The sequence below is a fragment of the Electrona antarctica genome, assembly GCF_951216825.1.
Source record: "Electrona antarctica genome assembly, chromosome: 10".
NCBI classification, from domain to species: domain Eukaryota; kingdom Metazoa; phylum Chordata; class Actinopteri; order Myctophiformes; family Myctophidae; genus Electrona; species Electrona antarctica.
In genome coordinates, this window is record NC_136791.1 from 26,059,416 (window position 1) to 26,087,269 (window position 27,854).

The 27,854-nt window shown below is 42.9% G+C and overlaps 2 protein-coding genes across 2 annotated transcripts in view; both read left to right on the plus strand.

The window, feature by feature from the left end:
- The first annotated feature begins 1,719 nt into the window (after positions 1 to 1,719).
- stk32c (serine/threonine kinase 32C) overlaps positions 1,720 to 27,854 on the plus strand; it is a 144,425-nt gene continuing 118,290 nt past the window's right edge. Inside the window, exon 1 of the mRNA XM_079511571.1 lies at positions 1,720 to 1,856. Within this exon, the coding sequence (XP_079367697.1) occupies positions 1,754 to 1,856 (103 nt within the window). The 5' untranslated portion in view covers positions 1,720 to 1,753. The remainder of the gene's footprint in view (positions 1,857 to 27,854) is intronic.
- Positions 11,360 to 12,406, plus strand: LOC306931436 (phosphopantothenate--cysteine ligase-like; the record flags this gene model as incomplete). The annotated part of the gene is made up of 1 exon (XM_079512837.1): positions 11,360 to 12,406. The coding sequence occupies one exon, from the start codon at positions 11,360 to 11,362 to the stop codon at positions 12,404 to 12,406; it is 1,047 nt and encodes a 348-aa protein (XP_079368963.1).

Here is a 27,854-nt window from a genome sequence, read left to right on the forward strand (position 1 = left end):
CCCTCAAGGACCCCTGGGGGTCCCCGGACCCCACTTTGGGAACCACTGCCCTATAGTGTAGTAGTTCAGCATTCAAAATAGGTAAAAAGTACAAAATAATTGGTATCAAAATGATCTTGAAGTATACCAAAAATAAAAGTAGGTCTACTCAATATGGAATGTATGGAAAAGCTTTTGAAAATAGCAAATCCACGTTGTGAGCTTGTAGATCGGCTATTTTCAAATGGCCGACATGTATAGGGCTTAAGTGTTTAATATATGTTTTGTAATAATAATCAAAGTAACTAAAGTTTTCAAATAAATATAGTGTAAAAGTAAAAGTGGAGTAGAAGTAAACGTATTGGAAATTGGAAATACTCAAGTAAAGTACAAATACTTGTACAGTACTTAAGTAGTTATACATTCCACCACTGCCTAAAAACTGCAGTGCCCAAAAGCTATTTATATACAATGTTATAATAATATGCAGGAAACAATTAAATAAAGCTTTCCAAGGCACTTCAAGTTCCAGACACAAGATTATCTCACTGCATTATTTAACTCTAACTAAACGTATTATTGTCTGATCATTGATAGCTTGTCAGCTATGCTAATCAACACAGACAGTAGAAACGACAGTAACATCAGTGAGAGGACCAAGTAGGCTACAAGCAACAACTGCAGCAATGTAGGCTACCGGTATAGCCTACTCGTTCATAAAGAAGAGTGTGCTTATTATTGTCATTACTTTTTAAAACAAATAGGCTTAGCTCAGTATGAACTATAACACGTAAATTGAATGAGTTATTACCATCCTTCGAAGTGTCGTATCCATGGTAACCACCAACGCAACATCAACTACGGCGCCCGTCAACTGTCAAACAGTACGAGCTCGCACGAATTCATCCCACTAAAACTAAAGTTTACGAAGTTATACGCTTTCAATGTCAATGTAGGATTTCTTTATTTTTAAGTTTGGACAATTGAAATGTTTACTTTAATCCGACATAAGAATACCATATTATATCATGATGGGCCTCTTAAATGCGTTGACGTCACGATCGAGTGGAGTGGGTCAGGGGAACAAAGCGTTAAAAAGCCCTTTCCCCTCAATGATCAGACAGGCACCACCCATCTTCTAATGAGATTCCTAATGTCTGAAATGCACTCTGAAGGACTGGACTGTACATTCAGCCCAATACACTTCCTAGTAGTAGCCGAGTGCAGTGGGCGGTTGAAAAGCTCCTGCTATAGTGCGTGTGTGTGTGTGTGTGTGTATGCTCGTGTGTGTGTGATCCGCATCCTGGGCTCCTCTCTGCCTGGTCTTGAATCTTGACATGCACGACAGACAGTGCTGTGTGTGTGAGAGCTGCGTCGACTTCTACACTAGCCTACACTACAGCCACTGGCAAATCCTAACTGTCACACTCAGCAGCATAAGTCACTTGGTTGGCTGGTTGGCTCGTTGGTTGGTTGCGGAAGAACAGAAATCAGCGAGTGTCTTTTTTCCCCTCGATCTCTCTTTGTCTAAAACTGCATTTAAAAAATAATAATAATCCCCCCCCAAAAAACATTCGGTACTTGATGTAACATTAGTGTTTCTTTCTCGCGTTGCGACGGTGCGTTAAATGGGAGGAAAATAATTGACACCGGCGAGAGAGAGAGTGCAGGGTAGTGCGGTGCGATGTATTTGATCAACGTTTGATCAACGTGTCCAGCCCACCAATATACACACACACACAGCTGTAGTTTTTCTTCCGAGGGGCAATAAGGAATGCAATCTGAGCTCGCATCAATGTTTCAATGGAGCAAGTGGAAGAAGAGGATGGGGGCGAACAGTTCTTCGAAAAGACCAGTGTTCGACGAGAAAGAAGATGGTAAGTAAATAAAAATAGGCTACTACAAATTTACAGGCACATTTATGGAGACGTTATAGATGTGCAGTGCAGCGATCATGGCTTATTTTCACAACATAATGACTTCAACTGTCTGTATGAGTTGAAGAAGTTCATATCAAGATGTCGCAAATAACCACTTTTGCTGTTTTGACCGTTCCCAAGAAGAAGGAAGGCTGCTATGCCTGCATGGGTGAATAAACTATTAGCCTCACACAGCTTGTTGTGTCTGGCGGTAGAGGAGGTTGCATGTCGGGGGTGTGGCGGCCGCTCAACTTTCTACTGAACAGACTGTTGACAGGTTTATTACGCAGACTATACTGTACTGTATGTGTCCATGGATGGTGCATGATGTGTATGATCGTAAGTTACCTTACACACTGTAAACATTCTCTATAGTCTATACTTACTACCATGATATAAAGTTTGTAATAACTTGGCTTTATCTACACATACGATGGGAAAATGTAGCTCTGCTAGGAAAAAAACAATCTCACACACACACACACACACACACACACACACACACACACACACACACACACACACACACACACACACACACACACACACACACACTGCAGTAATTGCAGCCATGTTACAGATATTAATAGAAGCACACACACAGACATGGAGGATGCATGGATGATTGCTTGAGCTCTCTTTGATGTGCCATTGAAGACATTGAGTTAGCCTAATAATTGCATAATTAAGGCAAGATTAGTGCCATGCAGGGAAGTAATAATTCATTGATAGTTTAGTTGTCATTGTATTTGTATGGGAAATAATCCTCGTGTCTACGCTACGATGTAAGAAATATTCTTACCACTGAATCAAAAATGTGCATTAAAGTGCTGTAAGTGAATATATTTTTTGATTACAAAACGTGTAATAGCTTTATTCTCATATTAACAATCCAGCTCTTTAATAAACATAAAATAAAAGTTCTGGTCAGGATATCAATTTGATATCATGTTCTCCCCGTGTCCCCTAGGGTAGGTACCCTCACAAAAAACATGCAGTAATCCTGGTCTCTAAACTACCTCCCCCTGGCCAGCCGGGGCGCCTGATGGAGGGGAAAGGAACTGGTCGGAATAACGTTCCATGGGAAACTCCCCCCTGTCAGGTGAAAAGAAGCAGCTTGGACTCCTCATGCATAGAAGGAAGCATGAGGTGAGTCCGCTGCCAGGTTGGCAGAGGAAGTGTAGCGCCCAGGATTACATTAGATAATTGACACTGGGTGAAAAAATGGGTTGCAAAATCGTGGGATAAAAGAGAGAAAAAAAAGGATATCAATTTGAGAGAAAACTCAATACAGGATAAACTGGAAATTGGAAGTGAAAAGTGATGAAACAAAATTGGTAACTGGAACACACTAGCTGATAAATGGTGTTTGTAGAGGAGTCTCAGAATATAGAGCTTTAACTTTAACAATAAGCTTTCTGTTAGGCTATAACAAAACAATATCACAGCACAGTTTCTTTTTTAAATGACAGATGATGACACTTATATATTTTCAGTATAGCCTAAATGAGGTCAGCTATTAACCGTTTCCGTCCGTAGGACGTCGCCACACGTCCTAGGGGTCCCAATCGACACGTACATACGACGTCCTCAGACGTCCTAGCACATGTCTGTGCACGCCACTGTGTGCGTGCGTGTGTGTGAGAGAGAGTCAGTGAGTGAGTGAGTGAGTGCGTCAGTGAGTGAGTGAGTGAGTGAGTCAGTGAGTGAGTGAGTGAGTGAGTCAGTGAGTGAGTGAGTCAGTGAGTGAGTCAGTGAGCGAGTGAGTCAGCGAGTGAGTGAGTGAGTCAGTGAGTGAGTGAGTGATTGAGTCAGTGAGTGAGTGAGTGAGTGCACCCATGTATCTATATGCCAGTACTTAGGCTACTGTATACAGTATGCATAGGCCAATGATCTATTGACAAGGGTGACCTATCTTATGGATGTCTTGACGTCTAAACAAAGTGTCCTGCAGTGCAACTAATTATTCCTGATAAATTCTGGGGGGTGACAGCAGCAAGGAGTTTTTATATGCAGTCTGCTTTTATCCTCCTAGCAGTGATCACAAAAGGACTCTTGGCGAGGACTTTTGGTTTGCAATTTCTTACCCCTTGTACTGGTGGGTGATTAATGGAGAAACCTTGAACCATATGGGGCTGAATTCCTCAAGGCTGCCTCTGAGATGGCTTATATTTCTATCCTATACCCATGCTGAGTGAGAAGAAAGGGGCCAATCAGGCCATATATAATCTTCATTATGTTTCTCCTTTTATGGCTATTCTCAGGGTAATTTTCATAACCTCATATATCGGAGATATGATGCAAGTGCCACTTGTGCACGATCCGTGAGACCCTAATCATTTCCCTAACCTTGTCTGCATCTCTCGTTCCCCGCCTTGCCAAGAAGAGCTGATGCATTCGTCATTATCATTGTGGTCGTCCTTATGACCACCGTTATAACCGTTAACTGCGAGCCAAGGTGGCATTTGATTGAGTCGTTCTATCACTACTGTAACTAAGTCAGCACAGAACTTCAACTGCAGTCCTATTGTTGTATAGAATGCAGTGATATAAATAAAGTAATAAAAGTATATACATATAATAAAAGAAGGTGCACAGTAGTTGGGGCATACATGACTCACACAGACTTTTCAATGTTCTTGTAATTTTCTCTTCACAAGTCACACCGAAAACCTTGCAGCTGTTACATTCGCTTTAGTGCTCTCTTGCTGTGTAAGGGAGCCTCTTCTTCTCAAAGCCGCTGCATATTTTCTGAAGCGCTGCTCCAGCGGTGATAACAGAAGCTCGGCACACTATTATGTTCCTGCATTCATTGTGGAATCATGTGGATGCTGAGCCTGTTTGTTGCAGACTGTTGTTGATGCCTAGCTCTCGCCTGACAGGTCTCTATAGGAACTAGTATCTCTTTGGCTTCTTGGGGGGGAAAAAAACGGCATATGGCCTACATTAGGCAGTAATATTAGAGCAGCATTTGGCTGGAAAAGGCTGCAAACACAATCAAGTGGTCAGGTCAGTGTCCATGCATGGCTGCCAAAAGGTTTCTTCTGTAGCAGATTGTACGATTAGCAGAAAAGGCCAGGGAATTGATTCAGGGGCACATCCTTCCTGTGCATTATGGTGCTTTTTCCAACAACGCTCTTAACCACTAATGCCCTTTGTATTGCACTCAAATAGCTGATCTACAAGCTCACAATGCATATCGCTATTGTTGAAAAAAATATGTACATTTTTGCCTATAATAACATTATCAAAATAGGGATGCAATGTCCAGGGAGGAGAATTAGCTCGAGTTGAATTCAAAGAACACATTTTAGGTAACAAGCCATTGTTGTGAGGGTTCTTTCTTGCTGGATGAAAGGTACATTTGCAGGTGGATTTTGGAAGCTGGCAATCATTGTAGCCTAGATGAAAGGCTTCACGATGACACCCGTGATGGTGGTGTTGTTGTTGTTGCAATGACATGTAAGCTGTTAGCAGTGGGTAAGGGTCCAGATTCCAGAACCATGCCACCTCACATGAGCTTTACTCCACAACCATGTCAACACATTGGATGCAGACCTATACTTAGTTACTGTATATAGCCTATGGAACGAGCCCTGAAGACAAATGGAGCACTCTTTCACCAGACCTCTGAACCAGGGGTCACCAACATGTCCATACACGGACAAACGTGTCAGTTTTACACGCCATTATAATGTTCTTATTTTGATCATAACTCCCACTTAACTGAATGTCAAGTCTCCAGGGTTTCTCCAGAATGATTCATTATAACACTATGTATGGCACATACATAGTACTAGTGGTTCTCAAATGTTTTATTTGCAAGGACCCCTGTAACTCTGAGAGTTACAGACCTGTTATTCGAGGCTGTCTATTTATGCGTTTCTGGTAATATTATCGTCTCATATTGACTCATTTTGTATGTCCGTGGCAAGCCTGAGGAAGGTCGCAAGACCGAAACGTTGCTTCTTAATAATAAATGCTCTGAACCTAGCAAGTGGTGGTGTGCGGGTGTCCCTCCTTTCTATTGTATACATGCCTCGTCATCATCGCACCTGCTCCAAATTACCTACCGGGTGTGCGGAAGTCAAGTATGTCCGTGGCAAAAATGGAATGTTGACAAAAATGTCCACGACAAGCCAACATGGCGATGACCGCTGATGTCGACACATTGATGCAGACCTATACTTATATAGCCTAACTATGGGATGAGCCCTGAAGACAAATGGAGCACTCTTCCACCAGAACTTGAAACGGCACCAGCACGCAGTTGAAAGAGAGCACATTTCAGAATGAATCACCACAGTGTTATGCCCAGTCAGTGCAGAACTGGGAAAAATGCCTGTCTTAATGAGCGTGCACATGTATAGCATACATTGGGTACCTACCTCATACTTTGCAGACAAAGCATTGGCTGCCTTTGTGCCTGACTGTGCATTGGACATGCTTGCTGGCAGGCATGCTCAAGCGCTTGTACATGCTATGTGCCGTGTGTATGATTGTTTTTGTTGTTGGATGGTAAGTATTAGGGAATGATGCTGAGAACAGACTTGGTCAAGGATAAAGATAGGCGCAGAGGGAGATGGCTGAATGCACAAACTGAATACAGAGTCACTCCCTCACTTTCTTTCAGCTTTGCTCTTGGCTCTCACTTTCTTTCCCTCCCTGTATTCAACGGAGCTCTACATCTGCTTGCAGCTACTGGCTTCCATCCACTGAGGACTATACCGTACGCAGCCATAGTAATGCAATATGTGGGCGATAATATGGTGGTCATAGTGCCGTGTCATCTGATCCCTGAGGGAGGTTGCAGTTTTAAGTTGTGGAGCACTATCATTATAGAGTGTACAATACATGTAAACAAATGGGGAAGTACCGGTATTTATAGTTCATTATTTAATATATGATGCAATTTGTAAAAAAATAAGTCTCTCAAAAAGGATTTATTTCGTTTTTTTAAATGTATTTACTTTTGGTTGAATTTTGAATTATAAATCATTTTGCAGTCAGTTAGCGTCTCATTTCGTGGAATAAATCCCTTTAGCTGCTTCGTGTAGAGTACAGCCCCACTGAAAGGCAATTTAAACTGGAATACACTTTTAGTGCGCCTCTCCAATCCGTGTAACCTTGTTTGCTTCAGGTAATGCTGGGAGGATGACAGTTGTAGCAGTGCTTGTGTCAGAGCAAAGGTGTCATCAATGAGATCAACTCAGCTGCTGGGTGCTGAGATGAAAACGGAGAGGAAAGGTTGCGCACGCGTGTGTGTGTGTGTGTGTGTGTGTGTGTGTGTGTGTGCGTGTGCGTGTGCGCGTGAAATGTGTCTTATTCTGTTTGTGTCTGTGTGTGCGGTTAATATGTGCATGTCATGGGCTTGGGTGGCATCAAGGTAGTGCAGTATATAGGATAAATTAGAAATCCCAAATTATGATTTTCAGATTTACTCTTGGAATCGTGAACATTATGCCGCATATAGCCTAACTTTATCTCAAAGCAGTTGCTCTGCCAGTCTGTCACAGTCTGTCACCACTCACTATCCCTGTTCCTGATGTGTCGGTGGAGCAACAAGTGTCACCTGCAGGTGCTCCATCTATGGAGGATCGATGCTTATATTATTATATCTGTTCATTATTCTATGGGCCAGAAGTATTTAAAACAAGCAAGACTTAGAAGGCTAATTGACTATTAGACACGCAGCTCTGTAGGCTTGACAACGTACATACTTACATGCTACGACAATGACTTATCTCACCGAGAGATCAGTGTTTAGCCTACCTTTATTTTAATCAGTGGTGGAAAGTAACTAAGTACATTTTACTTTGAAGTATTTCCATTTCTCAATACTTTTACTCCACCATATCTCAAATATTGTACCTTTTATTCCACTACTATAATTTTAAAACTTTAGTTACAAGTTATTTAAAAAAAACAACAGCCAATCTACAAGCTGGCAACTGCATTGTAAGCTTGTAGATCTGCTAATATTTCTACATTGTGGTATACTACTACTTTTACTCCATCGTCCACCACTGACTTTCATAACACAAATACCATCACACGGTACAGTATAGCCGCCGTGAAATGTCAGGAAGGTATGAAAAAGAAGATTCTGCCCAAGAAGCCTAGCGCGCTCACTGCACTGCCCCTTGCTGGGAGGAGGGCTTAGGACGTGTGGAATGCAATTGATGTGGCCCCAGAAGGTTGTCATAGACCCAGTGTGGATGCTCTCACACCTGCTCACTCTTTCATTTGTTTCGTGGCAGTATATTTTATGTCCCTCCTCTCTCTCTCAGGGACGGAACACACTGTGCTTCACAGTCTGTCATCATAAGCCTTTACAGTACACACACAAGTCATCGCTTGGGTTTCATAACAGACGCATGCAGTGAATCAGACGAATAGAAGTATAATTTCAATTTGTGTTTGGCAACACGGTAAACTTGCACCTCAACATGTGATTAGTGTGTGCCCAGTTGCCCACGTGCGTGTGTATATGTATAGCATGTACTATATACACAAGCACGTGTGTAGCTTAATGAAGCGCTGGATGTAGTTGGAAGTCATCGTGTGCGATAGGCTACTTGGCAGAGGGACAAGAAAATCCCCGCTTAGCCAATTCCCCCTGGGGAAACCCTGTGTGAAACTGTAAGCACGTTCACAGTGAGCTGAGAAACAGAAGGAGATGGTGCATGGGAAAGAATAAAGATGTAGATCCCCGATGATGAGATCAACAGGAGCCGCTTGACAGATTCCACTTACAGTATAAACTCTTGGTAATGTTGTAAATGTATTGTAAAATGCTAGTTGTAAATTCCCTGATTTATCGCCATATGATATGAGTGTGATGTGTACTGTATGTGTGTGTTGCATATGTGTGTTCAAAGTGAAGTCCTCTGGGACATTGAGAGAACAGCAAGGGGGGGGGGGGGGGGAGTCTATTTGTCTGAAAAAATAGACTTTTTGTGGCAACACAAACAAACTTTGACAGCTAGTCTATTTATCTCATGGAGTTAGCTTCTGCCGGGAGAATTTGAGCTTGTATTCTAGCTGGATGTAGACTTCATGGGGGTTATTAACAGTGGCGTTTCCAGGAATTACATTTTGGACAGGCAAGATGTGTTAATTGTCGTCTCCCCCGCGCACAATCGTAGCACTAAAGATTTTCAAAGAGATATACCTGCCAGACGAGTAGGATACAAAGGCTGAAAGGCATACATTTACATTCCAATGGGTGATTGAGGGTCGCGCTCTACCGCAACGGCCAATCAGCTGTCCACTAATAGTTCTCAGGTCTTGTTTTTGTCCTCTCTTTTTTCCTCATTGTATGGATTTTGGCCAGGCAGAAATGGATTTGGACAGGCGGACGCCAGTCCTCGCCTTATTGTAGATACGCCACTGGTTATTAATAGATAAACTCTTTTAAAGAAAAACGAATAAAGCCCCAAAATGGCTGTGAACGGTAATGAAACCGAAAGCCCCTATAGGGGTCGATGGCTGTCAAAAATGCCATTGACAATCAAAGGATAATTTACGTCATATGTGGGCGAGCAAACTTCTAAACACAGCAACTTTTTTAATTCAGCTCATGGCTTATATATATATATATATATATATATATATATATATATATATATATATAATTATTGAGTGGTGTAAACCACTCCTACAACTGGCTTTGTTAGTGCAGAAACAATGAGCATGGTTGCTATGTTCACCCTGTTCACCCGGGTTCTAAACACAGTGCAACTTTTTTAATTCAGCTCATGGCTTATATATATATATATATATATATATATATATATATATATATATATATATATATATATATATATATAATTATTGAGTGGTGTAAACCACTCCTATAACTGGCTTTGTTAGTGCAGAAAAAATGAGCATGGTTGCTATGTTCACCCTGTTCACCCGGGTGTGATTTCATTACGTCAGACATGATTTCATTACGTCAGACAGGCCTTACACCACTCAGTTCACACGGGTGTGATTTTATTGAATACATTGAATATTTTCTTTTAACATTGTATCATCATGGTTAAAAGATAACATAAGTTGACAAATGAATTAATGAGGAACTATATTCATTTTCTTTATTGGATGATGTACGTATGTATAAGAGCGCCCCTCACTTCACATGGGTGTGATTTTTATTTGAGTGTTTGTGTGTTTGTAGCACGGAATGTGATGATTGGATTAAGCTGATGTATGATGATAAGAGCGCCCCTCACTGCACACAGGTGTGATCTTTCATATTCCATCCTGATTGGCTATAAGATTGAGTTCGATAGCAGCGGACGGAGGTTAACCTTAGACCTGAGGACGATTCTACAAATGCCTTCTAAATCCTGACAGTTTTCTGAATGTCAGTGGTTCTCAAACTATTTCATGTCAAGGACCCCTAGAATTATATGTATTTGGCCGCCGACCACCATCTGAAAATATGTTGTTCCAGGGACCCCCCCCCAGAAGCAAAGATTGGAGTTAATAACATTCGCTCTGAAATAATATATATTCAAAGATTTGCACCACATTTTCACGATTTTTCTAAAATAGCAGACCTACATAGTTCATAGCGCGCGCTATGAGCTTGTAGATCTGCTATTTTTCAACAGCTAAAGCATAACATAATGCTTAAAACACCAAAAGGGGTTCCCGCCCAGAATGGGGTTAAATGTCATTGACCACCGAGGCTCAGAGTGACCAGTAAAGCCCATATATGGACAGGATGACATCATCAGTAGTATAATGCGGCATATCTCAATGTGGGAATATAAGACCCGTTACCGGTTAAGGGGGTTAAATCGATGAACATTGCGAACTTACGACGAGCCCTTGCAGAGGATCCTGCCGAGCCGACACAGAACGGGCCAGCGTCAGCTCAGACAGCCTAATAAGGCTTACTCCATTGTGCCGAAAACCATAAGATAACAGTCCTTATCACACGCAAAGCAAACAGTTTTAGATCACACCATTATAGATCACACGACAATTTCATGTCACCGTAACCCAACAGCAGACTAATCCCTGGAGCATACTCCACTGTTTTATGAGACAGAAGGAAGCCAACAACTTGCCCTAAGGGCAACCAGACTATAGTAACTAACTGCCCGATTGTATTTATAGATTTCATTATTATTATTTTATATTATTTTTCCGCCCCCTGTGGCGTCATGTGGGTCAATACATCATCATCATAGATCATCATCATACTGTACTTAGCGAGCTACTGTAAAACAGTATTTTGTAGTTGTGGGCACATTTTCCAGTCTCATTTTAAGGTTAAACTTGTCACGGTTGTATTTGCTGTTTCACTAGCATGGGTTCTGGTTTCATCACGATAAAAAAACAAATATCCATGGTATCAGATCCATTATACACAAACGGGTCTGTAAAATATCTTCCACAGCATTGGACGGCGCTGTGGGTCTCGGTGGAAACGCCACATTTCCTTCATGCAGACCAGTCAGGATGTGTGGAAATTGTCAACAGAGGTTGACTATACCAGCGCTCAGACCCTGACACTCTCAGAGAAAAGTATCGCAGAACGCGGAGAAGAAGCCACCGTTGATGGGAAGCTGGCCGGAGAGTTTGCAGTTCCTTCTCACGCCGAAGACATCAAGAGGCAGATGAATGCTTTTGCGGAGCGGCACGGGGCCGCCGGCCGCAGGGTCGCCTTCGTCACGTCAGGGGGGACCAAGGTTCCTCTGGAGTCCCGCACCATTCGCTTCCTTGATAATTTCAGCAGCGGAAGGCGTGGAGCCGCCTCAGCAGAGTACTTCCTAGACTCTGGCTATGCTGTGGTGTTCCTACACAGGCGCCGATCCCTTTATCCATACACACGCTTGTACTCTGGCATTAACATACTAGACACTCTACGGCTACATCCAGAAGATGGATCCAGCGGTCATGGTCAAGTGGTGGTCAACCAGCAGGCACTTCCCAACATCGCCAAAGTCCTGAAGCGTTACCGGGAGGTGACAGAGGGTGGGTTTCTTCTGCCCATCGAATTCAGCACCCTGTCAGAATACCTGCACCTCCTCAAAGCAGCAGCACAGGCTCTCAGCACAACAGGCTCCAAGGCCATGTTTTACTTGGCTGCAGCCGTGTCAGATTTCTATATCCCGGCGTCCGAGATGCCTGAACACAAAATCCAGTCTTCCGATGGACCTCTTCAGATCAGCATGAAATTGGTTCCTAAAATCCTGTGTCCGCTGGTGAAGGACTGGGCACCGCGGGCATTCGTGATTTCCTTCAAGCTGGAGACGGATCCGTCCATCCTGCTGGAAAAGGCTCAAAGGGCTCTGGACACCTACAGACACCAGGCGGTGGTGGCTAACGCGCTGGACACCAGGCGGGGTCGCGTGGTGGTGGTGACCCCGGACACGCAGGCTGAGCTGATCCTCACGGACGAGGATGTGAATAAAGGGGCCGAGATCGAGGAGAAGATTGTCAGCAACCTGACTGCCGCACACAGCCAGTTCATTACCAAAGATGGCTGACTATTATAATGATTATGAGACCAGTCATGCGAAGAATATAAGACCGACCAGAGATGACTAGAGAACCAGCCAAGTTGGCAGGTTTGAGGATGGAGCAGGAATCAAGGTGATCAGTAAGGGTGGAGGCGTCTGATGAATCAGCCGGAGGAAAGAGTTACAATGTACAGGCATCCACACCACAGACCACTCATCTTCTCCTTTACGATCATTTCTTTAAGTCATATTGAGATGAATTGGACGCCTAAAGGCATTTTCACACATTATACAACTGGTGTAGACACGGCAGTGACGGCACCACAGCTGATTCCAACCTTTTTCCATTGAAGCAGTCCAAGCACTGAGACTTTTTGTTGTTCATAATTATTAACAAAAACAATGAGAAAACAGCATTTGATACACTTTGTGATAAACATTACTGTCAACAAGGAACTGGAATGCTACAGTCTATAAACGCCCCTGGAATTTTCCTACAGTGTGAGTGTCGGGGGAGTTGGATCAAAATACAATTTTCTGCCTGCAACCATGTTTACCGTTTGACACGATGAGAATGAGATCCTTAAGCATTGAGGTCACATGTGTTGGCAGTTCAGCCCGCGGTGGCAATTTAGTTATGCTGATTGGTCAGTTGCTGTGTAATCCCCAGGGACCACAGCTATCCAATCAGCACAAGCTTATCACCCTCTCGGTTCTTCCATTCCACTCACCCATGGCTGGGTATATGAGAATTCCATGCGAGTTGCCCATTTTTAATATACTTAATAGGCTATTCAAAGTATTTGATAAAATCCCATTATTATTAGTTGACTAATAATGAAATGAAATGAAATGAAATGAAATCTATATTTACCCAGGGTATCTGGGCTAAGCTCAAGAACTTGTTTCCAGCCAGGCCCTGCTCATAGAACACATTTCATCGTAGTGGTTGATGCCTTGTTCAAGGGCATTTCAGCGGTGGTAATTTTAACGTGTCGGACGGCTGGTTCGAACTGGGAACCTTCCGGTATCTAGACCGCGCCGCTATCCGTTCGGCCACCGCTGCCAAATGTCTTTAATCCGAGATAAGTCGTGACACAATGGAAGGTTTGAAAATTTGCCAATGAAATTACATGATGTGAATTCACTTTCCTTTTCTTACATGGCCTTCCAAGATTTCATATCGTCTAGAATAGAAGCTAAAATTAGCATCTCTAAAGGAATTGGGTCAAAGGAAGGTGACTTTGTTCACCACACCATGGTGCGGGAGACACAGGACAGGATGGGCGTCATTTGACCTGGCCCTTTGATGTCTGATATCATATACCACCCGCCACTACACTCCCTCTGGTGCAACTGAGCTCATTTGTGGTGCCAGAGGGCTTGTCCCACTGGTTGTGGTGGCACGTGCCCGGACACACGCACATGCACACGCGCACACGCAGACTCTCATTCTTGAAATACTCACTGATATGTGGACTGTGACACCATCAAAGCTGACAGTGGCTCCACCCGGCCAGCTGCCCCCATTGGTCCCCCAGGGAGTGGTCAGCAAACCATCCGACTTCACTACTCGAATCATAGGGGTGTAAATATATTATGTACGCATGCAGCAACAAGGTGGCCAAAGGTTTCAGTTGTTTTAATTAAATGGCAAGTCTGCCAGGGAGAAAGAAGGTGGCAATCATGTTGGTGTTTTCAGTTGGGCTAAATTAAAGTGCATATATATATACCTGAAATGCAAACCCATTACGTTGTTGCTGTCGGGCAGGAACCTTGTATGTCCAAAACCGTTACTTTTTCTCCCTGCCGATGACCTGCCTTTGCACGACTTTTTGAATATAAATTGATTAAGGTTCACAACTGTCCTGTACGCGCTCATAACACTCCGGTTCCGGTGCGGTAAGAAACTGAAATGAAAATTCTGCTGGCTTATGCTGTCTATGAGGACGCAGTTTTTAGAATCTTAATATCTCAAATTCTTCTTTTTGGGTCAAAACAAGCTTGATTTGCAGCTCATTTCTCTAAAGTCTAAACGATATGATCCTCGGTTACAAAAAGTAAAAGTAAATGTGCCTATCAAATTACTGGATGGCACCCTGAGCCACCACCAGATGGCGCTGTTGGCGGTAAATGAGTTAACCACTTTCTCTCTTCAATACTCTTCTAAAATACAGAGAGTAGCTGATCCATAAGCTCACAACGTGCCGCATCACGTTGTTACGACACCTTGTAAGCTTATAGAATAGATCGTCCATTTTCACCACTTTTGCACGGCACTCTTGCTCAACGAAGTAGGGCATCAATTTATTACAAAAGACAAAACAAAACAAAATTAAAAAGTTGAAATATATAGGTACAAGGTTTCTGCCTGACAGTGACGATATACAACAGGAGGGCTTGTCCTAAATACTTGCAAGGGCTAATAGAAGTCAGGTGTATCTGGGCCAGAACACAAAGTGTCCTAGCGTTGCCCCAAAACAGAGCAACTGAGGAGAGATAACTAGGCCACTGCATCCCTTTCCTCATTCTTAAAATACATCTTAAAAATGTTGGTATCGCTCGCAACCACATTTAATCTGCTTTTAACCATTATTTCAACCTGGCAGCCCTTATTTTGGCCGCATGTCATTGCGAAACGTTTTCAGAATACTTCTCAAACAGCGTAAACACAGCATGCTGATCTAGAAGCTCCTCGGTGTGTCGTGACGTGTGTTGGATCTGCTACATTCACATTATTTATTTTTTAGGGCTTTTGTGGTTACGTAAGTACCTTTTCACTGCAAGCAGTTTACCATGCATGGCATGCTTCATCACTTCCTCCTGTCACTCTTCTGAAACTCTTTCCTCCTCTTCTGCCCCGCTCCACTCAATATAGCTCCCTGATGCGTCACTCGGTGGCCCGTCGAAAGGTTAATGTGGCACTTTAACCCTGGAGCAAGATCCATTTCTCCACCATAATGTGTCACCGCCCTGTGGTGTGTGTTGTTCCGGCGTGAGGAAGGGGTATGCCGGGACACAGAGAGAGAAGTAATGATGGTGATGGGTAGTGCAGTGGCCATAACATGGTGTCCAGTGGTGTTGTAAGCAGTTGGCCTGGTTTCATAGGGCTTCATAGGTCGTTATATTTGACCCTGTAGGGGCGTCAGCCTATAGGATGTCCAGTGAACCCGTTGCAGTTTTTGCAGGCGTAATTTATTTAACACTATACTGATACCGGCCAGACATGATGCAGGCAAGACCATCTCTCTTTGTGTCTGACCGGTAGGAGAATAGAACATGGACAGTTCACTAAACCACAAATACCAAATCAGTCCATCTATGCACATTTGTGTACCGGTATATTTTTGCCCAGCAATTACTTTCCATGGGTGAGGGGAGTGATGAAAGGGAATGCAAGAGGGTGATAAACTTGATAAACTAACTGATTGGCCAACTGCTAAAGCCATATATCCTCCCTAGGATTACAATGGCAGTTGACCTATTAGCACAGCTAAATTGAAAAGGTTGAGCAAACTCTCTGCGTAAGGAACTCTAATATGTCAAACATGGATGACACAGGGCCGCCTGACAAGGTTGCCGTGGGTGGTTTGGTAGAATTCATGGCTGAGGAGACACTGGGCGCAATGGAATCAAAGCAGACCTTAATTGGTTCACAAAATGGCGAGGCACATGAGCCAACTCTCGACTATATGACAAAGTGTTTGGGAATTTCAGCAGGGCTAATTATATAGGCTAGTAGTAAGGCTACCCCTTTTTGTTTGTTGGAGTTGATCGTTGACACTAATCTGTCCAAGGAATTAAAATGTTTTAATGCAAGTTTGCATGTGAATATGCAAACTTTTTATGTTTAGCTGTTGAATTCAAGGGTTCTTGAGCATTGCATGTTTTTTCGCAAGGGTGCATTCCCTCATATTAAAAAAAGTATTATGCTGGCTGTCAAAAGCAGGGTTTCTGCTGAAAACAAAAATGATTACATGCGTGTGATGCCTGAAGTCGGTTAGATAAGTAGACTAGACACGTCTAGACTACAGTATACCCTATGGACTCTAGTAGATGCTGTGGCAGCATTGTGACATGGTGCAAACCAGCACAACAACAACATGCACACACATTGCCATGGTAACAGACTTTTTGGACGCTATAGTGTGCATAACGTTATGTGAGGGTCCCCCATGCTGTGGTGCAGAATTATCTTCAAGTGTGTTGTGTGTTCCCTCTCGCTTCCAGTGCACGCTCCCAGCATCTTGACAGCCTGACAGTCAGTCGCCCACGGTGACCTATAGTGCCATCGCAGTGTAGCGGTCCAATTCCACCGTCTCCCTCTACTCAGCAGTGTTTGTGAAGATTTACTTGGGTGCATATCTTTGGTCCGACGTCTTAACAGTCCGACACACAATAGTCCCTACCCCAAACCGGCCACCGTTGAGTCAGTCTTAACCGGCCACGTATGTCGGACTGGTACGTCAGACTAACGTATGCCCCCCCCCCCCGATTTACTTTGCGGTTCATGCCTCATTGAAATTTACAGCTAATGTTTGAATGCATATGCTCAGACACTTGAATCTCATTGTCATGGATAAATCTGTATCAATTCAGTCGATTTAGTTTGTGCTGCATACTTGAATAAAGCTGGCAAACTGTGCGTGTATTGCTGTTAGTCATATGGAGTGCATGCTGACGATGCACAACACTCTGCCAGCAGTCATTTGGCACCAGCATTGAAGGCAAAACTTTAATAGTTGGCTCTGTGAAAAGGTTAGGCCGTGAGAGATTTATACAGGTACCTTAAAGAAATGTTACAGACTCTGTTTTTTAATCTGACAGAGTGCTAAGCTAATATTAAGTCTGGCGGATAGAGGTGAGGATGAGCAATGCTACAACTGGATTCAAGAGATCAAGAGAAGAGACGACTTAATTGCAAAGTGTGTGAAAAGGTAATGGTGTAAAATGAAGAGAGGCAGACGAGAAGAAGAGAGCTACACACATAGATTAGACATAGGGAAAACATGATTACTGCCTGATTTCCCTGTCCATTTGAGTCTCAGGCTCAGAATCAACTTTATTGTCTTATCACATGATTACCGGTGGAAAAAGAGTGGGTGAATGTTTTTTTTCCAACAGTGCAGTTACGGGAAGAGTTGGGGAAAGAGATAATGGAGAAGAGCAGGACACGTACAGAACAACAAGCCAAATTAACAGGAAGGCACAGCCAAATCGAATTATTCAAAGTCCAATACAAAAGGTGCATGATTAAAAAAGTTCAATAGATAGATGGCACTGCGGAAGGCAAGAAATGTTTCTCGTGCAAATGGAAAAACAGATCCTGAGAGGAATATAATCATTCAGGATGCAGATGCTAAAATAATCGGGCCTGACGGCTAGGTAAGAAAAATCAATTGTTTCCATTGGCCGGGTGCGATGCTGAGATACCCAATAAAGGTGTTGTGATGGATGCACACATCTCTGATCTCTGCCCTCTATTGATCTTGAACACACACACACACACACACACACACACACACACACACACACACACACACACACACACACACACACACACACACACACACACACACACACACACACACACACACACACACACACACACACACACACACACACACACCAAGAAGAAAAGACATGAATCACATCATGCCTCACTGTTTGTTTTCAAATGTAATTAGTGTTACTTGTCTGGAAATTGAAAAAGAAATAACCTGTCTTCCAATGCATGCAGTGCAGTTAATATTTACACACAAGCTCTTGGTATATGGTAAATGTTGTATTTCTTTACATAGATGGAGCTTGCACAAAAACAAATTTCCCACTGTCTGTTTTACATCTGTGAACCTGTGATGTGACAAAGATCATTCGGATTCTGATGATTCTTAACTTTCAAATAAATTATGTTCAAAAACACCTATCTACAAGCTGGCAACTTGTACATCATCTTTTGTATCATTTGCTAGTTTTATGTGACACTGTCACACTGTTATACAAAGAAGTGAAATCATCAGTGAATTCCTCATGAGAAATCATAAAAAGCTTTAATATGGAGATAGTTTAGATAGTAGGTTTCCGCCCAACAGTGACGTTGTATTCATGGCATTGGTGTATGTGTCCAGGGGGGATGGTGGCAGAGGCTTTCACCGATCTGGGTCTCTGGTGTTGCCAGGCACACAGACCCCCAAATCCTTCATGTGCTCACAAAGCAACACAAACAGGCACACAGACCCCGGAGCTCTTCATGTGCTCGCAAAGCAACACAAACAGGCACACAGACCCCCAAACTCTTCATGTGCTCGCAAAGCAACACAAACAGGGAAAAACAAGATGGGGTCTAATAACGCTGTGCCATCATGTGCATCTGGGACTTTGCGTGGCCACTGGCCAGTCAGTGACATCACTCAGTCATCTAAGTGAGCCCCAAATAATAAATGGCAAAACACTAAGATTTTAATGATAATAACATATAAGAAGAAATAAGAAAAAAGGTGTCCTTTGGGAATGTAAACATTATAGCAATAACAAGTGTGTATATATAACTGCTCCCTGACTTTATACCAAAATGATGGTTCAAACAATTATTAGATTCCTAGATTATCTCCTTCAACTGGAATAATGCACATCCACGAGTCAGAAAGTCATCCCTAGAAAGACAATGGACAGGGATTCCCTATTCTTTTTTTTTTTTTTACTATTGGTCAACGAACATATAAAGCTTTAGATCAAAATAACCTGGGCTTGCATGCAACTTCAATCAGACCCAACAACTTAATGTACTCCCTCTGGCCCTGGTACCCAAATCTAGCCTGGCTAATAAACCAGACTAATATCACAATCTGCCGGCAGGCAATTGTTTTTTTGCCAACGGCTGATTCGTGTCTGGCTTATTAGCCAGGCTAACCCAAATCTCCAACATCCTTGTTAAACAGTCTATTCAAATTTGGTTTCAATTTAAGACACATTTTAACCTCAATCAAACAAGTCATCTCTCTCCATTGGTTTCCAATCATCTCTTCCCTGCACCACAGCCCCACTTTGCATTCCAGCTCTGTAGGAGAAAATTACAATATTCCCAATACTCAATTGTGTTATATATCTTCAAATTCATAGCTTTGCAAGACAGGATTTCCCCTCATTTCCTTGCACATCTTTCACCCAAGTCAAAGTTCGAAGAATGTGAATCCTTCTCAGAAAGGCACCGTCTCAAGATTATATAATTCGATTAATTTTTTTTTGTATCAGACATGGTCTTATTCAGTAGACGTGCATGTCAAAAGTAGGTGAGGTGGTCAGGCCAATTATTTTAGCATCTGCATCCTGAATGATTATATTCCTCATACAGGATCTGTTTTCCATTTGCACAAGAAACATTTCTGCCTTCCGCAGTGCCATCTATCTATTGATACTTTTTAATCATGCACCTTTCCCAGAAATTCCCATGTTCCTATAATATATAATAATATATTATATTATATTATATTATATTATATTATATTATATTATATTATATTATATTATATTATATTATATTATATTATATTATATTATATTATATTATATTATATTATATATACTCTAACTCCCTGCTATTACACACATGAGGTCAACATAGAGCAGTATGTAAATTATTTGACATTGTGTCTGTCTTTCATTTATTAACCCATTCTGGGTGGGTACCCTTTTGGTGTTTTAAGCATTATGTTGTACTTTAGCTATTGAAAAATAGCAGATCTACAAGCTCAGCTTTTTTTTTGAAAGATTGTGAAAATGTGCCACAAACCTTTGAATACACTCTTTCAGAGCGAACGTTTTTAACTCAAATCTTTGCTTCTGGTGGGGGGGTCCTTGGAACAACATATTTTCAGATGGGGATCCGTGGCCAAATACAGATAATTCTGGGGGTCCTTGACATGAAAAAGGTTGAGCACCATAGAAACATAGGTTTTTCAGAAAGAAAATTAGGATTTAGAGGACATTTTTTCATCCTCAGGTCTAAATGGGTGAAAAAAGAAAGACATATATTTTACAATCTGTATTTATGGCAGGGTGCTGACTGGCGTGGGCCCCCTATTGGGGGATCCATGCGTGCAGAAGATGAAGGGCCCTGTAGCGCTCATGAGTATTCATGACAGGTTCCATTTAGTGAGTCTTCAATTAAACTGTGTTAGGAGGACGTTCAGAGCTTCTACTGTGCATAAAGCTCCCTCATTGTGCCATCTCTACAAATGTTCTAAAAAACCTAGGAATCTCTTTTTGATCCGTGGTTGAAATTTGATGAGCAGCACACCATGTCAGTTCAGTCTTGTAGCCTATACACTTTTATCTCCTTTTTCCCTTGACTATCAATGCACTTGTGTTATTGTTTATGTCAAGAAGCTGCTCATCTTGAATTCCACAGCAGGATTAGCTACAAAGTAAATCTTCATTGTGAACTAACATCGCCCCAGTCCTGGCTTCATCTAAGTATACATGGTGCATGTTGATGGTCATATACAGTCCTTTAACCACTTTCAACCTAGAGTAGCATGATATCCAGAGGTGCCGGAAGGGGGGGGGGGGGGGGGGGGGGGGGGGGTCTGGGTGTGTGGTGGCGGGGCTGGTCTAGCGCCGTTCGCATTTTGTTGCGCAATCGTTGTCCGTCGTGTATTGGCTGCATGCTTGCCTCTCGCCGCACTTGACCATTATGTAGTTGCTCTCTCTCAACTCAATCAATGTGTCAGACAAGCACAACTATAGTACACAACACACCGTCATAGTTCTTTGTATTCTGCCTGTAACCTAGTGGGTGTGAAAACAGCAGATGTCTGCGGCCGCGGGGCTCGGGCTGTTAGAAACTATCAAGTGCTGCTGTGACTGCATGGCTGACCGGGGATCAGATTAGGCTACTGCAGCGCTATGGGGGAACAAAGTTATTTCCCCGTCAGTTCAAGTGAAAGACGAGAGAGCACGCAGGTCCTAACGAAGCCCTTTTTTCAATTTAACAAATTATTGATTAATAATGAATGTATTAGTGAATTTAAATTTCCCATCGACTTACATGGGAAATTGCGAAAACTCACATCAAGTCTTTTTCTCTCAGAAACCATCGGAGTTACAGTTACAACACTGTAGGGGAGGTTAATAATAATTATTAAAATGAATGTAATAAATTATTACATCAGTCGGCCTCATGGTGGCTCTATAACAGCCCACTTTACATTTCGCCTTAAAACTCTCGTCATGGCCCAGGATCCCTTGGGCCATGACGCATCTCCCATGACGCATCCCCCCATGCTCTTCCACCTACAGATTTTGTGCAAATCTCACAAAAATCGGTACATATGATTCCTGGACCTATCCGATTAAAACACCACAGGCAGAATTTTCATAGTCTATATCGTTCGGCTGTAATCGGCTTCCAAAGTTAGTGGGAGGGGCCTGTTTTACAAACAACGACACAAATCATGAACGGAATGTCCAATCCACCCCAAATTGTATTCACATGTCGAGGGTGGTTTAATCAACGGAGAGCCCAAAGCAAATGCAGAATTTTTTAACGTTTATTGCAAAAACATGCTTTTTGGGGCATAAAAACCCCTCCTAATTACTTACACATGATCACAGGGGTGACTTGACATTGTCTATTATCACCATTGATAATGCTGTGGTGACCTCAACTCGGACTGCGAAAAATCTGGGTGTGACCCTGGACGATCAACTGACGTTCTCGGCAAACATCGCATCAGTGACAAGGTCCTGCAGATTCCTCCTCTACAACATCAGGAGGATTCGCCCCTTCCTCACGGAGAAGGCAGCCCAGGTGCTCATCCAGGCTCTCGTCATCTCCCGCCTGGACTACTGCAACTCCCTCCTTGCTGGTGCTCCGGCATCTGCCATCAGACCTCTGGAGCTTGTTCAGAAAGCTGCGGCTCGTCTGGTGTTCAACCGCCCCAAGTTCTCCCACACAACCATCCTTCTCCGTTCTCTACACTGGCTCCCCGTAGCGGCTCGCATCCAGTTCAAAACCCTGGTGTTAGCCTATAGGGCAGTGAAAGGAACAGCTCCTTCCTACCTCCGGGCTATGGTCGATGCCTACACCCCTGCCCGACCACTTCGGTCTGCCACCTCGGGGCGACTGATTGCCTCGTCACTCAAGGGTCCTTCTGGCCGATCCACACGGTCACGACTCTTTTCTGTTCTGGCCCCACAGTGGTGGAATGAACTCCCCACTGATGTTAGGACAGCAGAGTCACTGCCCATATTTCGCCGCAGGTTGAAAACCCACCTCTTCAGGAAACACTACCCTTCCTCTCTGCCTGACCTACTTGTTGTTAACTAGTTGTACGAATGCTTGTTTTCTATTGTTGTATTGTTTATTGGATCTTGTTTAGTCGATACACTTAATTGTTTTAGCTCATGCTCATTTGATTTAGCTATTTTGTCTCATCTGTTTAAGGAAATAGGTAGCTGATATATTGCACTTTTACCTTAGCACTAGGTATACTCTTGGTTGCTTGTTTTTGCAGAAAATGCACTAAAGACTTCTGGTGATTAGTAGTTTTTGTTCCCTACCTATGTTGAATACACTTATTGTAAGTCGCTTTGGATAAAAGCGTCTGCTAAATGACTGTAATGTAATGTAATGTAATGTAATGTCTATAGCATTGGCTAGCTAAATCAGTGGGATGGGCCTACATTTCCCAATGCGTCTGTGCCATCCAGCCAAACACACTACTACTTGCGGGTCCATGTGTTTGGTAATACATACCAACAGTCCTACAGTCATGAGTCCGAGACCCCAACCCTAACCGCACATGGACTGCACTGTGATATTTAACCCGCCACAGGTTACTTTTAACCCGCAGCACATGTCAGGAGCCACGGGTGATTTTAAACCTGCAGCACGGGTTACTTTCACGCATGTCGGGAGTGACGGTGTTGTCAGACTAATGACTGTAGGACTGTTGGTATGTCTAACCAACGTATATGCACCCGACGGGCAAGTGCCTCTGACAGCAGACTGATTACGCCTCAAAATACATACATCAATAATCGGATCTATTACATCGCTGTACCCACACTGTACATATATTTGAACGGGTAAAGGTCTAGCAGCCTACTATATAATTTATGATCTAATATGTTCATTATTTATTTATTCTCCTATTTGTATTCCTTATTACTAACATGATGTTTATGAAATCCAATGTTTCATGTAGCTCTTCTAACTTTTACGAGTAGACCTATTGAGCTTGAATGTCCCTTCCAGCGCTAAAAATCGGTATCGGCATGTCTCAAAATCAAATGATTGGAATCGGATCCCTATACTACTTGGTACTTATAGTTAGTTAATTAAATTCTGAGGAGGACTCGTATATCCATTTGGTTACCTCTTCAGAGCTACACAAAAACAAACTGTGAACGTCATCATGTCACCCAATCATAACTGGTTTAAATCCTTATTGTGAGGCGTCGCCTTAGACTGAAGGCTGGTTAGTTAGCTTCAAAAGAGCAGAGCAAAGACTTGGACTTGGCCTACAGAGCCAATGCATTCTCAGAGCAAAGACTTGGACTTGGCCTACAGGCTACAGAGCCAATGCATCATCAGAGCAAAGACTTGGACTTGGCCTACAGAGCCAATGCATCCTCAGAGCAAAGACTTGGACTTGGCCTACAGAGCCAATGCATCCTCAGAGCAAAGACTTGGACTTGGCCTACAGGCTACAGAGCCAATGCATCATTAGAGCAAAGACTTGGACTTGGTCTACAGGCTACAGAGCCAATGCATCCTCAGAGCAAAGACTTGGACTTGGTCTACAGGCTACAGAGCCAATGCATCCTCAGAGCAAAGACTTGGACTTGGCCTACAGAGCCAATGCATCCTCAGAGCAAAGACTTGGACTTGGTCTACAGGCTACAGAGCCAATGCATCCTCAGAGCAAAGACTTTGACTTGGCCTACAGAGCCAATGCATCATCAGAGCAAAGACTTGGACTTGGCCTACAGGCTACAGAGCCAATGCATCATCAGAGCAAAGACTTGGACTTGGTCTACAGGCTACAGAGCCAATGCATCCTCAGAGCAAAGACTTTGACTTGGCCTACAGAGCCAATGCATCCTCAGAGCAAAGACTTGGACTTGGCCTACAGAGCCAATGCATCCTCAGAGCAAAGACTTGGACTTGGTCTACAGGCTACAGAGCCAATGCATCCTCAGAGCAAAGACTTTGACTTGGCCTACAGAGCCAATGCATCCTCAGAGCAAAGACTTGGACTTGGCCTACAGAGCCAATGCATTCTCAGAGCAAAGACTTGGACTTGGCCTACAGAGCCAATGCATCATCAGAGCAAAGACTTGGACTTGGCCTACAGAGCAAAGACTTGGACTTGGCCTACAGAGCAAAGACTTGGACTTGGCCTACAGAGCCAATGCATCATCAGAGCAAAGACTTGGACTTGGCCTACAGAGCCAATGCATCATCAGAGCAAAGACTTGGACTTGGCCTACAGAGCCAATGCATCATCAGAGCAAAGACTTGGACTTGGCTGCATCTTCAGCGCTTCAGAGCATCCAAAGACTTGGACTTGGTCTACAGGCTACAGAGCCAATGCATCCTCAGAGCAAAGACTTTGACTTGGCCTACAGAGCCAATGCATCATCAGAGCAAAGACTTGGACTTGGCCTACAGGCTACAGAGCCAATGCATCCTCAGAGCAAAGACTTGGACTTGGCCTACAGAGCCAATGCATTCTCAGAGCAAAGACTTGGACTTGGCCTACAGAGCCAATGCATCATCAGAGCAAAGACTTGGACTTGGCCTACAGAGCAAAGACTTGGACTTGGCCTACAGAGCAAAGACTTGGACTTGGCCTACAGAGCCAATGCATCATCAGAGCAAAGACTTGGACTTGGCCTACAGAGCCAATGCATCATCAGAGCAAAGACTTGGACTTGGCCTACAGAGCCAATGCATCATCAGAGCAAAGACTTGGACTTGGCTGCATCTTCAGCGCTTCAGAGCATGAGTCAGACACGTGCAGACAGAGCATCCTCCCTCCAGTGCTAATCACGAGTTCAAAAGAACATATGATCCCCCACTGCCACCTAATGAGAGTCTCATCAATCATAGAGATCAAAGAAGATCCATGGGAGACCATGCAGGCTCACAGGCTCAGGATGGTTGACGAGCAGCACTTTGGCCCAGCTGGGCCCTCGTGAAACTAAAAGGTGGTGTCAGTGTGCTCACTATAGCTAAATTGTCTCAGGTCTACAGAGAGAGGTGTGTGTGTGTGTGTGTGTGTGTGTGTGTGTGTGTGTGTGTGTGTGTGTGTGTGTGTGTGTGTCAGTCTTCAGAGACCCAATGTTTTCCATGCAGTAGTATGTCTTCAACTACAGCCCATCATGGCTTACTACGGCAATGAAATTTTCAACAGTCGCAAAAGTACAAGTAAAAATGTTTTTTTAACTGACTTGCTGTCATTCTAGAAGTGTCGGCACGCAAAACAAAAGGCTGCATCCTTTGAAACGGAATATTCCATCCACACATGCTTCTTGTAATAAAAGGTGGAAAACCTCCACCTCCACTGATGGCCCCGGGGGGCCGTGGTGGGTTTGTTGTAAACTGCCTTTACTTTTGCCAAGTTGACTACACAGGTAGGAAGATGGAATAGGTCAGAGGTGGGTTGGTAGTACCTGCGTGTCTCCCTGACTGACTGACTGACTGACTGACTGACTCACTTACTTCCGTCGCAGGTCATTACGAAAATATAATAATGACTACTCTAAAATTAATTTATTGTAAAACAAAACATAATATAATTCAGATTTATTTCTCACAATTAGTTTTATTTAATTGCATGCAAATTTAAAAAGAAAAAAAAAATCTTGAACTATTCTTTTCTTTTTTCGATTCCCCCCCTGCCCCCCCATAAGCTCTGCCCAGCTAGCTAGCTTGCTATAAAGAAAAGAGCTTTTATTTTTTATTGGCCAGACTTTGCCATGATCCTATTTTCACCAGATGTAATGTTACACATGTGTATATCGGGTGTCACATGCACAAAGCCTGTGGGGCCTCTTCTAATGTCATCATTAAAGATGCGGAAATGACACCGCGTGTGCTTTTGCTAGGCTCTCTGTTCTTCAGATTCAATGTTATGCCACCATGCCGCAACCCACCGAACCCACCAAGCATGCTGCATAATTGGCATATCTTTGCTAGAGGGCAGAACCCACCTAACTCCAAAATGTTCATTTTTCAGGAAATGAAAAAAAAAACATCCAGCTCAAATGGAGTTATAGGAGGTTTTGGCCAAACGCGCTTTTTAATACTTGATTCAAATATATGTTTTAACCAACACGGTACACAGACATAAAGGGTGTTCAATAGCACTAATGTATATAAAAAAGGCTTCTGCAGCGACAATATACCATTTAACCCATTTAGACCGGGCAGCCCTTTTGGTGTTGTTAATACAAGTTTTGTAATTTTTTAATTAATATTTGAAGTCTTTACTGAAAACTTAGAATCGGCCTCAGGGCTAAATGGGTTAATGAAATGTTATCCTGTCAGCAATATTTGTCTTGTGTAATAATTGATTGTGTATGGAGATACGTATGCGATCGGAGTGGATTGGATTCAATGCAACGGGAATATTCAAAAAATAAGACTACAGGCAGTCATGTGGGGTATTTGAGAGTGCAATTTGGACACTACAAACAAAAAAGTCTTATAGTTGTTAAGTTGTAAAGCCTAAATCTTGAATAGATTTCATCTGTATTCTACTTTGATTTGATGAAAATTATTCATAGTAGAAAACATCGTTTTTCATCTGTACGTTGGGCCTCATGCCGGCTTTTCCAATTAAACTCACTGAGGTGAAATTCACTGTGTTACACAATAATCCATCAAACGTAGAAGCCTTTGTGCTGTGCAGAATATAATGAAGGCTGTTGAGCTCTAATACGATGTTAGAGAAACCTCTATGAAGTCCTAATATTTAAGAGAATTGCTGTTTCTGGCTAGTGGAGGATTCCTTCACCTGAGGCGGGATGTACTGCTCAAATGATGAACGACTATTATCACATAATAATAGGCTACTTTGATTTGTCGTAAGATACCATAATGATCACTTCCACTCATGGATGTGTTCTACTAACATAGATTTTGGAGTCATCAACTATGCACATAATCTGTACCCATGAGCATTTTTGTTTTGTTTGGTAGAGTAATCAGGCATGACATTGACATGATTATAGTCACAACTATAGTATTGTTCTTTCTGATGTTTATGTGTTTGGTATACCCGATATCCTTGAAGCATATATTGTCTCACAACGACATACCCTTGCTATTACGACATAAAGTTATGTGTTTGCAGTTTGTATGTTACGTTACTGTACTATATGTGTCTGTTTGATCCAGATAAAAACAGCTGTATCTGACTTGTAATGTTTTGTAAACAAACAATTTACAATTACAATTGTTACA